General features: G+C 47.4%; 1 protein-coding gene across 8 annotated transcripts in view; it reads right to left on the bottom strand.

The window, feature by feature from the left end:
- LOC105469542 (membrane anchored junction protein) overlaps positions 1 to 13,392 on the bottom strand; it is a 36,335-nt gene extending 22,943 nt beyond the window's left edge. For 3 of the 8 annotated variants that reach the window (XM_071074328.1, XM_071074329.1, XM_071074330.1), the window contains exons 1-2: positions 13,175 to 13,392; positions 667 to 771 (exon numbers count right to left, since the gene is read on the bottom strand). In XM_071074328.1, the coding sequence (XP_070930429.1) occupies positions 667 to 682 (16 nt within the window). In that variant the 5' untranslated portion in view covers positions 683 to 771; positions 13,175 to 13,392. Of the gene's footprint in view, positions 1 to 666; positions 772 to 11,526; positions 12,152 to 13,174 lie in introns of those variants that run through there. The other 5 variants (XM_071074333.1, XM_071074331.1, XM_071074332.1 and 2 more) reach the window with 3 other exon arrangements.
- Positions 13,393 to 13,986: the final 594 nt, after the last annotated feature.

The raw sequence follows: 13,986 nt of genomic DNA, 5'->3' as shown, positions 1-13,986 counted from the left end.
TGATCCGCCCGTCTCGGCCTCCCAAAGTGCTGGGATTACAGGCTTGAGCCACCGCGCCCGGCCTGAATTTATTTATTTATTTATTTACTTATTTTTTGAGACAGAGTCTCGCTTTGTGGCCCAGGCTGGAGTGCAGTGATGCAATCTCGGCTCACTGCAAGCTCCGCCTCCCGGGTTTACGCCATTCTCCTGCCTCAGCCTCCCGAGTAGCTGGGACTACAGGCCTGCACCACGACGCCTGGCTAATTTTTTGTATTTTTAGTAGAGACGGGGTTTCACCGTGTTAGCCAGGATGGTCTCGATCTCCTGACCTCGTGAAACGCCCGCCTCGGCCTCCCAAAGTGCTGGGATTATTACAGGCGTGAGCCACCGCGCCCGGCCGGAATTTGAATTTAAACTAAGGCAATACAGATCCAGAATTGATATTCTTTTTTTTTTTTTTTTTTTTTTGGAGACGGAGTCTCACTCTGTCGCCCAGGTTTGAGTGCAGTGACCGGATCTCGGCTCACTGCAAGCTCCGCCTCCCGGATTTACCCCATTCTCCTGCCTCAGCCTCCCGAGTAGCTGGGACTACAGGCGCCCGCCACCTCGCCTAGCTAGTTTTTTGTATTTTTTAGTAGAGCCGGGGTTTCACCGTGTTAGCCAGGATGGTCTCGATCTCTTGACCTCGTGATCCGCCCATCTCGGCCTCCCAAAGTGCTGGGATTACAGGCTTGAGCCACCGAGCCTGGCCCACAATTGATATTCTTAACCACTTTGCCAGTCTGCTTCCTGGGGTTATAAGGAGGAAAAAACAAGATAATAAACATAAAATCACTTTTTAAGTAGTAAAATATCATATACACATAAAGGACTATTTTCATTATGCTTTTCTCCATATTATTCTGACGCCATTTCTACTCAGCAGGGAAAACTCTTCTATGGTAGAAACTCTTCTATGGTAGAGTCACAAGTACTACGTGCCCAAAGAATGGAATTTCCCACAATTTCCAAAGTTCAAGTCTGGGGCTGCCAGTAAAGAGATACCCCAGTGTCTGATCTTGGCTGCTTGGGATTAGAATGACAGGAGATTGGAGCCAGAGCCCATGAGACTATTTAGACTAGAATTGCAGTCAAAAATGAAAAGAAATAGTTGTGCCAACTGCAAAGTCCCCAGAGGGGAAATAGTGATCATATCCTGAGAAAAAAACTGATGCCCCATGCCAAAGGCATGGCAGGAACCCAGGCTAGTTTTGATGTTTTAGTGCCAGATGACTCTTCTCAGTAGGCAGTGAACCCACTTGGTGAGACTCACATTACTGCCACAGAAATTTAACTCTTAATTCTGAGGATTCTCTTTTTGTTTTTGTTTTTGATTTTTTTTGAGACAGGGTCTCACTCTGTCATCCAGGCTGGAATGCACTGATGCGATCTCGGCTCACTGCAACCTCTGTCTCCCAGGTTCAAGTGATCCTCCTGCCTCAGCCTCCCGAGTAGCAGGGACTACAGGTGCATGCCACCATGCCCAGCTAATTTTTGTATTTTTAGTAGAGACGGGGCTTCACCATGTTGGCCAGGCTGGTCTCAAACTCCTGACCTCAGGTGATCCGCCTGCTTCAGCCTCTCAAAGTGCTGGCATTATAGGCATGAGCCACTGAGCCTGACTTTTTTTTTTTTTTGAGACGAGTCTCGCTCTGTCGCCCAGGCTGGAGTGCGGTGGCACGATCTCTGCAAGCTCCACCTCCCAGGTTCACACCATTCTCCTGCCTCAGCCTCCAGAGTAGCTGGGACTACAGGTGCCCGCCACCACGCCCGGCTAATTTTTTTGTATTTTTAACAGAGACGGTGTCAACCAGTCTCTATCTGGTTACAGTTTCACCGTGTTAACCAGGATGGTCTCTATCTCCTGACCTCGTGATCTGCCCGCCTTGGCCTCCCAAAGTGCTGGAATTACAGGTGTGAGCCATTGTGCCCAGACCTTTTTTTTTTCTTTTCTTTCTTTTTTTTTTTTTAAGAGACAGGGTCTTGCTCTGCCATCCAGGCTTGAGTACAGTGGTGTACTCATAGTTCACTGTAGCGTCAATCTCCTAGGCTCAAGTGATCCTCCCACCTCAGCCTCCTGAGTAGCTAGGACTACAGATGCATACCACCATGCCCAGCTAATTTTTAAAATTTTTGGAGACAGGGTCTCACTATGTTGCCCAGGCTGGTCTTGAACTCCTGGCCTCAAGTGATCCTCCTGCCTCTGCCTGCCAAAATGCTGGATTACAGGCATGAGCCACTGCCATCTGGCCAGGGGATTCTACTAGGATGCAATAACTTGCCTCCCGCCCCACCCCCAACAGAGGGATGGGGCATCAGAGCAAAGGAAATAAAGGACATTTGCTCGAAATGACAGTCCAAAGAGGAAATTTCACATGCTGTACCACAGCTGGCTGTCTGAAAGAATAAAAAACAGCCCTCTTCTAGCTAGGGCCTGTTCCTGTTAATTGCTGGCTGCCCGATTCAGAAACAAACACCATACACTAATTACCTCATTTGAAAATAAAGATTAGACAGTGTATCCCAAACAACCACATAGGAGTAATGGTTCAAATACTTCATGGGGTTATTTTCCAACATTGAGTACTGTGGCCATAGTGATACTATGTCCCAGTAACTATTATTAAGTTGATGAGATCTTGCATATGAAGGGTCAGACTCTCCTCACATTTTTAGGTGACCACAAATGATGGCTTTAAAACAAAGGAAGAAAACTTACAGGCAGTATGGGATAGTGCAAAAGACATAAGATTTGGAATTGGAGGACTAAGGCTTGAGTCCTGCTTCTGCCTCTATTAGTCATTAGTCCCTGAGCAAGTCACTTAACTTCTTCATTTCCTAGTTTCTTTTTTTTTTTTTTTCTTTTTTTTTTGTTTTTTTTTTTTTGAGACGGAGTCTCGCTCTGTCGCCCAGGCTGGAGTGCAGTGGCGCGATCTCGGCTCACTGCAAGCTCCGCCTCCCGGGTTCACGCCATTCTCCTGTCTCAGCCTCCCGAGTAGCTGGGACTACAGGCGCCCACAACCGCGCCCGGCTAATTTTTTGTATTTTTAGTAGAGACGGGGTTTCACCGTGGTCTCGATCTCCTGACCTTGTGATCCGCCCGCCTCGGCCTCCCAAAGTGCTGGGATTACAGGCGTGAGCCACCGCGCCCGGCCTCATTTCCTAGTTTCTATGTCTATAAATGGGGATTCCAACAACCCCTGTAATGTGGGGATTAAATGAGGTAATGCTGTAAGTAGCTACTTTGTAAATTCCAGAGTATTATATAAATATTAGCCATTATGATAGATTTGAAGAGTTTCTCCCTAATGCTTCACTAGAAAAGCAAATTCAAGGCCGGGCATGGTGGCTCACACCTGTAATCCCAGCACTTTGGGAGGCCGAGGTGGGCAGATCACCTGAGGTCAGGAGTTTGAGAGCTGTCCAGCCAATGTGGCGAAACCCCGTCTCTACCAAAAATATAAAAATTAGCCAAGTGTGGTGGCGGACACCTGCAATCCCAGCTACTTGGTAGGCTAAGGCATGAAAATCGCTTGAACCCAGGTTGTGGAGGTTGCAGTGAGCCAAGATCGTGCCACTGCACTCCAGCATGGGGGATAGAGTGAGACTCTATCTCAAAAAAAAAAAAAAAAAAAAAAAGCAAATTCAAGAGAGTAGTACTTTACAGGAAATCAATTCTTGAGACAGAGAGCACACACATGCAAAACTGATTAGCTTTAATCTCAATGCAAAATCTGACAAATTCCAACCAAGAACTTTTCCTTGAAAATACCCAAGAATTAGATGTAAATGACACATAGGGACTAATGCTTGAAGGAAAATTATTTTTCAAGGTTTTAGTAATTTGCTTCACATAAACATGTGGGTCAGTGCATAGAACCTGAGGCAGGGCCAAATGCTATATGAGAATAGTAATATTGACTACTGAGGCAGAAGGAGCTGATGATTTAGTACTCCGCTACTAAATATGTCTGGTGACAGTTGATAAGTCTTTCACAGTGTTGAGAAATAAAAGAGCTTCCATAGCATTTATTCAAAATACACTGACTAGGCTGGTAGCAGTGATTCACACCTGTAATCTCAGCACTTTGGGAGGCTGCAGCGGGCAGATCACCTGAGGTCAGGAGTTCCAGACCAGGCTGGCCAACATGGTGAAACCCCGTCTCTACTAAAAATACAAAAATTAGCCGGGCATGGTGGCAGGCGCCTGTCATCCCAGTTACTCGGGAGACTGAGGCAAGAGAATTCACTTGAACCTGGGGAGATGGAGGCTGCAGTGAGCTGAGATTGCGCCCCTGAACTCCAGTCTGGGCAACAGAGAAAGACCCCATCTCAAGACCATTAATGAGTGTGGGTAACAAAATATAACAGGAAAATCTCACTGATGCTATGAATCCAACACCCATGTTTTAGAAATGAGGCTGTTCCTTCCACTTTTTTTTTTTGTTTTTTGAGACAGAGTCTCACTCTATTGCCCAAGCTGGAGTGCAGTGGCATGATCTCAGCTCACTGCAACCTCTGCCTCTCAGGTTCAAGTGATTCTCCTGCCTCAGCCTCCCACATAACTGGGATTACAGGCATGCGCCACCACACCTGGCTAAGTTTTGTATTTTTTTTAGTAAAGATAGGATTTGACCAGGCTGGTCTTGAACTCCGGGCCTCAGTTGATCTACCTGCTTCAGCCTTCCAAAGTGCTGGGATTACAAGTGTGAGCCACTGCGCCCAGCCTCCTTCCACTTTCAAAAGTCCTTGGCTGGGCCAGGCACAGTGGCTCACACCTGTAATCCCAGCACTTTGGGAGGCCGAGGTGGGTGGATCACAAGGTCAGGAGATTGAGACTATCCTGGCTAACACGGTGAAACCCCGTCTCTACTAAAAATACAAAAAATTAGCCAGGCGTGGTGGCGGGCACCTGTAGTCCCAGCTACTAGAGAGGCTGAGGCAGGAGAATGCCGTGAACCCAGGAGGCGGAGCTTGCAGTGAGCCGAGATTGCACCACTGCACTCCAGCCTGGGCGACAGAGTGAGACTCCGTCTCAAAAAAAAAAAAAAAAAAAGTCCTTGGCTGGTCTCAGAGGTCTGTCCACCTTTGCTGAAGCAGATTCATGAACACTTATACCTGGAAATGCCTTCCATTTTGGTGGGTATAAGAGGGAAGTAACTTCTCCAAAGAAGGAAATGATTTCACAAAGTCACATAATCCAGGATTAGCCCCTCAAGATTGTTGACTTCTTTGATACACGCGTTTTTCATTACAACATATCACTCGGTCAGTCATTTTACCAAACTGTAACCCTGGTCACGCTCACCACTCTACGTGACAAAGGCAATTCATTCTGGATACAAAGACATCAAAGCAAAATTTAATTTTTTTTTTTTTTTTTGAGACAGAGTCTCGCTCTGTCACCCAGGCTAAAGTGCTGCAGTGCTGCAGTATGTCAGCTCACTGTAACCTCTGCCTCCAAGGTTCAAGCAATTCTCATGCCTTGGCGTCTCAATTTTCTGTAGAAAATTGCATCTCTATTTTCTGTAGAGATGGGGTTTTGCTCTGTTGCCAGGCTGGTCTCGAACTCCTGAGCTCAAGAGATCCACCCACTTCAGCCTCCCAAAGTGCTGGCATTACAGGTGTGAGCCACTGCACCTGGCCTAATGTAAGCTTTTTTATTAAAGTTTCTTAGAATTATAATTTTGGACATAAAAGGTTACATCCACATTTGTTTGTCATCAAGCTCTGTTATCTATTCTGTTTTCTCACCTTGCATGGTGATTAGGATGATTAGTGAAATAATGCATGTATAATTGTTTTTTCTAGTACTTAGTACTTAGTTTTTTCTAGTACTTAGTATACAGGTTACTGGATAAAGTCTTTTTTGTAAGTGTTAAAGTCTTTTTTGTAAGTGTTATAATATGGAACAGGAAGAGACTAATGACATAAGACTACCCAGAATACTTCCATGTTTATTGACATCATTCTGTTTTCTCATAGGTTTCTTCCTGCCCTTTCTGGTAAGATGCAACCTTTAAAATGCCATTTGTACAGGAATGGATTTGCTCTTAGAACTGTGTCAGATTTAATTTTGTTTTGTTTGGGAGTAGGGGGAATAACTAACTAGGAAGCTGTTCTGAAGAGAAATCAAAAGGCCTCAGTGGGTAATTCAATAAACCAGAAAGGAGTCTAAATTAACCCCTTAAGTTAACTTTGTTTCTCTTTGCTACTCTTTGCACTTGTTACTTTTTTGTTTTGTTTTGTTTTGTTTTTGAGACTCAGTCTCCCTCTGTTGCCCAGGCTGGAGTGCAGTGGCGCAATCTCGGCTCACTGCAAGCTCCACCTCCTGAGTTCACGCCATTCTGCTGCCTCAGCCTCCCAAGTAGGTGGGACTACAGGAGCCCGCCACAATGCCTGGCTAATTGTTTCTTTGTATTTTTAGTAGAGACAGGGTTTCACTGTGTTAGCCAGGATGGTCTTGATCTCCGGACTTCCTGATCTGCCTTCCTCGGCCTCCCAAAGTGCTGGGATTGCAGGCATGAGCCACCACGCCCGGCTTAAGTTACTCTTAAGTTACTCTTTGCACGAAAATGCATTTTCCCCATTCACCTTAACCATCATAAAAGCTAATGAAAAACTACCTTTGGCCAATAGGTCCAGGATGTGCTCCTTATTCTGGAAATGCAATAGTGTCTTATCTCACCACCCTGTCCAGTAGTTGTGGCTTGTTACTATGAAGATCAACCTGTCCATTAGAATTCACATCATGCTGAATTCACTGCAGCACTCTAAAAATCCTACCAACCCCAGGAACCCAAAAGGCACTTGGATGTACAACTGCAGGCAATGAGGGACATTTTATTTTTTTGGTTACACCATTGGGTGAGCTACCCTGAAGCAGTACATGTAAGGAAGAAGATTAAAAATGAAAAAAGAAAAAAAAAAAAAAAAAAAAAAGCAGCAGCAGCAGTAGTTTCAGGAGGGCAAATGGTGGAGAGAATATTCTTAGCTGGAGAGAAAGAAAGCAACTTTAAAAATTGATACAGCCGTGGCCGGGCGCGGTGGCTCAAGCCTGTAATCCCAGCACTTTGGGAGGCCGAGACGGGCGGATCACGAGGTCAGGAGATCGAGACCATCCTGGCTAACACCGTGAAACCCTGTCTCTACTAAAAAATACAAAAAAACTAGCCGGGTGAGGTGGCGGGCGCCTGTAGTCCCAGCTACTCAGGAGGCTGAGGCAGGAGAATGGCGTGAACCCGGGAGGCGGAGCTTGCAGTGAGCTGAGATCCGGCCACAGCACTCCAGCCTGGGTGACAGAGCGAGACTCCGTCTCAAAAAAAAAAAAAAAAAAAAAAAATTGATACAGCCAGGCGCAGTGGCTCACCCCTGTAATCTTAGCACTTTGGGAGGCCAAGGCAGGAGGATCACCTGAGATCAGGAGTTCGAGACCAGCCTGGCCAACATGGTGAAACCCTGTCTCTACTAAAAATACAAAAATTAGCCAGGCATTGTGGTGGGAGCCTGTAGTCCCAGCTACTTGGGAGGCTGAGGTAGGAGAATTGCTTGAACCAAGGAGGCGGAGGTTGTAGTGAGCCAAGATTCTGCCACTGCAATCCAGCCTGGGCGACACAGAGTGAGACTCCATCTCCAAAAAAAAAAAGAAAAGAAAATGACTTTATAACAGGGCAAATTTTACTAACCTTAATCCAATTCTGGTGAGATATTGAGGAGATAAGAATTGTATTCGTGACCAGGCATGCTGTGGCTCATGTCTTGTAATCCCAGCACTTTGGGAGGCTGAGGTGGGCGGAACACTTGAGGTCAGGAGTTCGAGACCAGCCTGACCAACATGGTGAAACCCAGTTCCTACTAAAAATATAAAAATTAGCCGGGCATGGTGGCGGGTGCCTGTAATCCCAGCTACTCAGGGGGCTGAGGCAGGAGAATCACTTGAACCTGGGAGATGGAGGTTGTGGTGAGCCAATATCACACCACTGCACTCCAGTATGAGCAACAGAATGACTCTGTCTTGAAAAAAAAAAAAAAAAAGAATTGTACTTGCTTGGTTTATAGAAAGATATGCTTGGCCAGGTGTGGTGGCTCATGCCTGTAATCCCCCTTTCAGAGGCTGAGGCAGGAGGAGTACTTGCGCCCAGGAGTTTGAGACCAGCCTGGGCAACACAGTGAGCCCTCGTCTCTATTATTAAAAAAAAAAAAAAAAAAAAAAAAGCCAGGTATGGTGGCTCACACCTGTAGTAGTCTCAGCACTTTGGGAGGCTGAGTTGAGTAGATCACTTGAGGTCAGGAGTTCAAGATGAACCTGGCCAACCTGGTGAAAGCCCACCTCTACTAGAATACAAAAATTAACCGGGTGTGGTGGTGGTGTCTGTAATCCCAGCTACTCCGGAGGGTGAGGCAGGAGAATCGCTTGAACTCGGGAGGCAGAGGGTGCAGTGAGCTGAGATCATGCCATTGCACCCCAGCCTGGGCAACAAGAGCAAAACTCTGTCTCAAAAAAAGAAAAAGAAAAAAGAAAATGAAACTAAGTGCTGATTTCCCCGTAACATGTTAGGGAAGCCTACTCTAAGTAAGTGACTAAGTTCTAAAGGAAGAATATGAGCTAGTGAGGCACAAATGGAGAGTGGATGGGGGGTCAGGGGTGGGTAGAGGAAATAGCAGGTACAGGAGTACTCAGTTGAGAAAAAGCATGGCACTTTCAAAAGAGAGAAGTACAGTAACCCGAACACAGCGGGCAAGAAAGACAGTGCTACAAGGTGAGACTATACATATAAGTGAGTTCGTCAGCACATATCTGAGACCCTACAGTGCATCAGGCGCTGTTCTGGGCACTAATACGGTAAGTAACAAGAGAGACATGATCCCTTGTCTTTAAGGGCTTACATTTCAGGAGGTGTGGAGAGCAACATTCAACATATAAATAGATAAATAAATATAAATTGAGGTACTCTAAGTAGCATGAAGAAAATAATATTTGGTTTTATTTAGGATGACTAGAAGGCTGCTTTAGCTAGTATGGCCAATGATGGCCTTTCAGAAGAGATCACAACTGCTAGAGGCCTTCATGGAAAGGAGCAACAATCATGGGGAAAAGCATTCCAAGCAGAAAAACCATCAAGTGCAGATGTCTGTGATGAATTTAATGGACAGAAAGGTCAGTGTGGCTAGAACATTGAAAATGAAGACAGAGAGGAGGGAGATGAAGACAGAGTGTTAGGCAGGGACCAGATCATGTAAAGTTTGTAGGCCATCATAAAAAGTCCAGATTTTATGTTAAGGATCTTATAAAGCGGAGATAAATGATTTGATGCATGCTTTATAAATATCTAAATATCTATTTTAATTTTATTTTAGAGACAAGATTTCTCTCTGGCACCCAGGCTGGAGTACAGTGGCACAATCACAGCTCAGGGCAGCCTCAACCTCCCAAGCTCAAGCAATCCTCCCACCTCAGCCTCCCAAATAGCTGGGACTGCAGGTGCCCACCACCATACCCAGCTAATTTTTGCAGAGATGGGGTTTCACTATGTTGCCCACGCTGGTCTCGAACTCCTGAGTTCAAGTGATCTGCCCACCTCAGCTTCCCTAAATGCTGGGATTACAAGCATGAGCCACCAGGCTTGGTCCAAAATATCTAAACATCTGGTGACTGAAAGGAAGATGAACTGTAAAGGGACAGGATGAGAAGCAGGGAGACCAGTTAAGAAGCTTCTGTAGTCGTCCAGGAGAAAGATGCTGCTGATTTGGACTTGGGATTTTAGAAATTAGTAAATAGTTAGATGTGAGATATATTTTAGACTAACTAATGGACTAGATGTGGGAATCAAGGATGGCTCTCAGGTTTTTTGCCTTTGCAATTAGGAAGACAATGGTACATATTCTACTGAGATGGGGAATAATTCTAGGGAAAGAGATTTGGGGTGGGAAGGAGCAGGGGAAATTAGTAGTTGTGTTTTAAGTCTAAGAGGCCTATGAGACATCCAAGTGGATATACTGAGGAGGCAGTCTCCTAATGTGTAAGGGACAGAAATCAGGACGGAAATATACATTTGAGTCACCAGTGTTTAGATGGTATGTGAAACTACTGGAATAGATGATGAGATCATCTAGGGAGAAATTATAGAGAAGGGATGAGGGCCTTCCTTATAAGCCAGGTTACGGATTGTGGAATCTATTGTAAGAACAATCAGAAGGCACTGAAGGGTATAATAAAAAAATGGTATGACCAGATGGCTGTGACTTTAAAAAAAAAAAAAAAAAAAAAAAAAAATCCCTCCTGGCTGCAATGTGGGAAACAACCCGGAACAAGAACAGATGAAAGGAGACCAGCTAGGAGCCTCCTACAGCTCAAGGCAGAAGCTGATAGTAGCCTAGTCTAGAGTGATAAAAGTAAAGATGAGGAAAAGTGGACTGATTTGGAAGATGCTACTCAGGAGGCTGAGGCAGGCAAGACACCGTCTTTTTTTTTTTTTTTTGAGACCAAGTCTTGCTCTGTTGTCCAGGCTGGAGTGTAGTGGTGTGATCTTGGCTGCAACCTCTGTCTCCCGGGTTCGAGCAATTCTCCTGCCTCAGTAATGACTTGGTGACTTTATAAGGGGAGAGAGAGCAATGACTCCTGGTTGCTTGAGCAACTAACTGAAGAGGTAAAAGCACCATTTCTGAAAACAGAAGCTTTATAAAATAAATTTTTGAGGGCAAGAGGTTGAGTCTGTATCTGGACATGCTCAAGTTTGAGATGCCAATGAGATAGCCAAAGAGAGATTCTACATAGACTGCTGGAAACTGGCTTCCTACCTGCAGATGCACACATGAAGGAACTAGAGTTCAAAAAAGGAAAAGATGGGCTGGGCGCAGTGACTCTCACCTGTAATCCCAGCACTTGGGAGGCCAAAGTGAGTGGATCACCTGAGGTCAGGAGTTTGAGACCAGCTTGGCCAACATGATGAAACCCCCTCTCTACTAAGAATACAAAAATTAGCCAGGTGTGGTGGCAGACGCCTGTAATCCCAGCTACTTGGGAGGCTGAGGCAGGTGAATCGCTTGAACCCAGGAGGCGGAGGATGCAGTGAACCCAAATCTTGCCATTGCACTCCAGCCTGGGTGACAAGAGCAAGACTCCGTCTTTTTTACTTTCTTTCTTTTTTTGTTTTGAGATGGGAGTCTCACTCTGTTGCCCAGGCTGGAGTGCAATGGTGCAATCTTGGCTCACTGCAACCTCCACCTCCCAGTTCAAGCAATTCTCCTGCCTTAGCCTCCTGAGTAGCTGGGACTATAGGGGCCCACCACCATACCCGGCTAATCTTTGTATTTTTAGTAGAGATGAGGTTTCACCATGTTGGCCAGGATAGTCTCAATCTCCTGCCCTCATGATCCACCCGCCTTGGCCTCCCAAAGTGTTGGGACTGCAGGCGTGAGCCACCATTTCCGGCCAACTCTATCTTAAAAAAAGAAAGAAAAGAAAAGAAAAGAAAGAAAAAGAAAAGGATGTTCAGCAAAGTATACCTGTTAGAATCTTTCTGTCCACTTGCCCAGATGCCAAGTTTCAATCAAGGCTCTGGGGAGCAGCACAGAGATCTCAGTGCCGTGACTCATATTTACTTGCAAGGTGCAATCAGGCATTTGAAAGCCAGAAACTCATTCAAATTAAGACATGATGTGACAGGCAATGTTTCAATGGAAAAAATCTTGTTTTCATGGCAACTGCTAGGCCGGGGTTGGAGGGTGAGTATAGATCAGAGGAGCACTTTAGTTCCTGGGGAAAGTGTGTGGTAAGAAGGTGGGGTGTGGCCGGGCACAGTGGCTTACGCCTGTAATCCCAACACTTTGGGAGGCCGAGGTGGGTGGATCACCAAGGTCACAAGTTCGAGACCAGCCTGGCCAACATGGTGAAACCGTCTCTACTAAAAACACAAAAATTAGCCGGGTGTGGTGGTGGGCGCCTGTAATCCCAGCACTTTGGGAGGCAGAGGCGGGTGGATCACTTGAGGTCAGGAGTTCAAGACCAGCCTGGCCAACATGGTGAAACTCCGTCTCTACCAAAAATACAAAAATTAGCCAGGCATGCCTGTAATCCCAGCTACTCAGGAGGCTGAGGCAGGAGAATCGCTTGAACCCGGGAGGCGGAGGTTACAGTGAGTCAAGATCATGCCACTGAACTCTAGCCTGGGCGACAGAGCGAGACTCCGTCTCAAAAAAAAATAAAAAAGAAGAAGGAAGAAGAAGAAGAAGGAGGAGGAGGAGGAGGAGGAGGAAGGAAGAAGAAGAAGGAGGAGGAGGAAGGAAGAAGAAGAAGAAGAAAAAGAAGAAAGAGAGAAAGAAGAAAGAAAGAAAGAAAGTAGGAGGAGGAGGAGGAGAAGGAGAAGAAGGAGAAGGAGAAGAAGAAGGAGAAGGAGGGAGGGAGTTGGGGGGAGGAGGAGGAGGAGGAGGGAGAGGCGCTGGGTGTGGAGTGGGGAAAGGGGAAAGAAGAAAGAAGAAGGAAGAAGGAAGAAGGAGGAGGAGGGAAGAAGAAGGAGGAGGAGGAGGAAGAAGGAAGAAGAAGAAGAAAAAAGAAAGAAGAAAGAAAGAAAGAAGGAGGAGGAGGAGAAGGAGGAGGAGGAGAAGGAGGAGAAGGAGGAGAAGGAGAAGAAGGAGAAGGAGGGAGGGAGTTGGGGGGAGGAGGAGAAGGAGGAGGAGGAGGGAGAGGCGCTGGGTGTGGAGTGGGGAAAGGGGAAAGAAGAAGGAAGGAGGAGGAGGAGGAGGAGTTGGGAGGGCGTTGGGGGGGGAGGAGGAGGAGGGAGTGGCGCTGGGTGTGGCGTGGGGAAAGGGCAGTCTCTGGAGTCGGCGGATGACAGGGATCCTGGACTCTGTGCCGGTCACTCGCCCGAGGGAAGGGGCAGAGGCCTGGAACTCCCCAGTCTCCCTCGCACTCTCCCGGCCTGCAACCCGCGCCAGTCCCGCGGCCTCCCTGTGGGAGCCCTGCAGTGGCACGACCTGCACCCTGGGCGAGCTTGCTGGGTGTCCCGGGAGCCCGGCGCTGAGAATGGGACCTCAGGGGGCAGGGGGGACTGCACTTTGGCGGCAGAGGGTGGGGCCCGGCCCTGAAACTTCCCTCAGAAATAACAGAAACGCAAAGGCAACTTCCCGAGGGCCCCGGGCGGTCGTGTGCCGTTACCTCAGCCCCAGGCGGCTCCAGGCTCGGCCAGGCTGTGTTTCACACACTGACTAGGAGTCCTTCGGCCTCAGAAAAGTGGCCCCGCCCAGCATATCCACTAATAAGTGCTCTCTGAAAAGGGCGGGCGCCAACCTCGAACGAAGTCAGCTCTAGGGACTGGCTCGCCTGCTCCTCAGCAACTTCGGAGCTCTTGCAGCGCGCCCGCCAGGCCTTATGCGCACGCGCAGGCCTGGCCATGGTCTGCGCGTGCGCATTTCATTGTCGCCGCCGAGGACGCGCGCGGCCCCACCCACCGGATGTCCTGTCGCCTTCAGGTCCCTCCCGGATTTACCAGTCCATTGTTTATTTCGCGCCTGCTTTCGCGTGGTCTCGTGGGGAACTAGCGACTGCGGAGTCCTTAGTGTGTGTACTGTTATGCAGGGCACCTTCCTTTATTCCTCGGCGACATGTTCTGCAGCAGGCATTAATGTCCCAAATTTAGGATCGCTTGAGCTCAGGAGGCCGAGGCTGCAGTGACCTGAGATCGCGTCACTGCACTCCAGTCTGGGCGACCAAGCGAGACCTGTTACACACGCACACACACACACACACTCCCACTTTTTTTACTTAAATCTTATTTTTCAAAACAGAGACAGGGGCCGGGCGCGGTGGCTCAAGCCTGTAATCCCAGCTCTTTGGGAGGCCGAGGTCAGGAGATCAAGACCATCCTTGCTAACACGGTGAAATCCCGTCTCTACTAAAAATACAAAAAAATTAGCCGGCCGTGGTGGCGGGCGCCTGTAGTCCCAGCTACTCAGGAGGCTGAGGCAGGA

This window comes from Macaca nemestrina, chromosome 12, assembly GCF_043159975.1.
Source record: "Macaca nemestrina isolate mMacNem1 chromosome 12, mMacNem.hap1, whole genome shotgun sequence".
NCBI lineage: Eukaryota > Metazoa > Chordata > Mammalia > Primates > Cercopithecidae > Macaca > Macaca nemestrina.
Note: the sequence above shows the minus strand (reverse complement) of the source record. Positions and strands in the feature narration are given on the sequence as shown.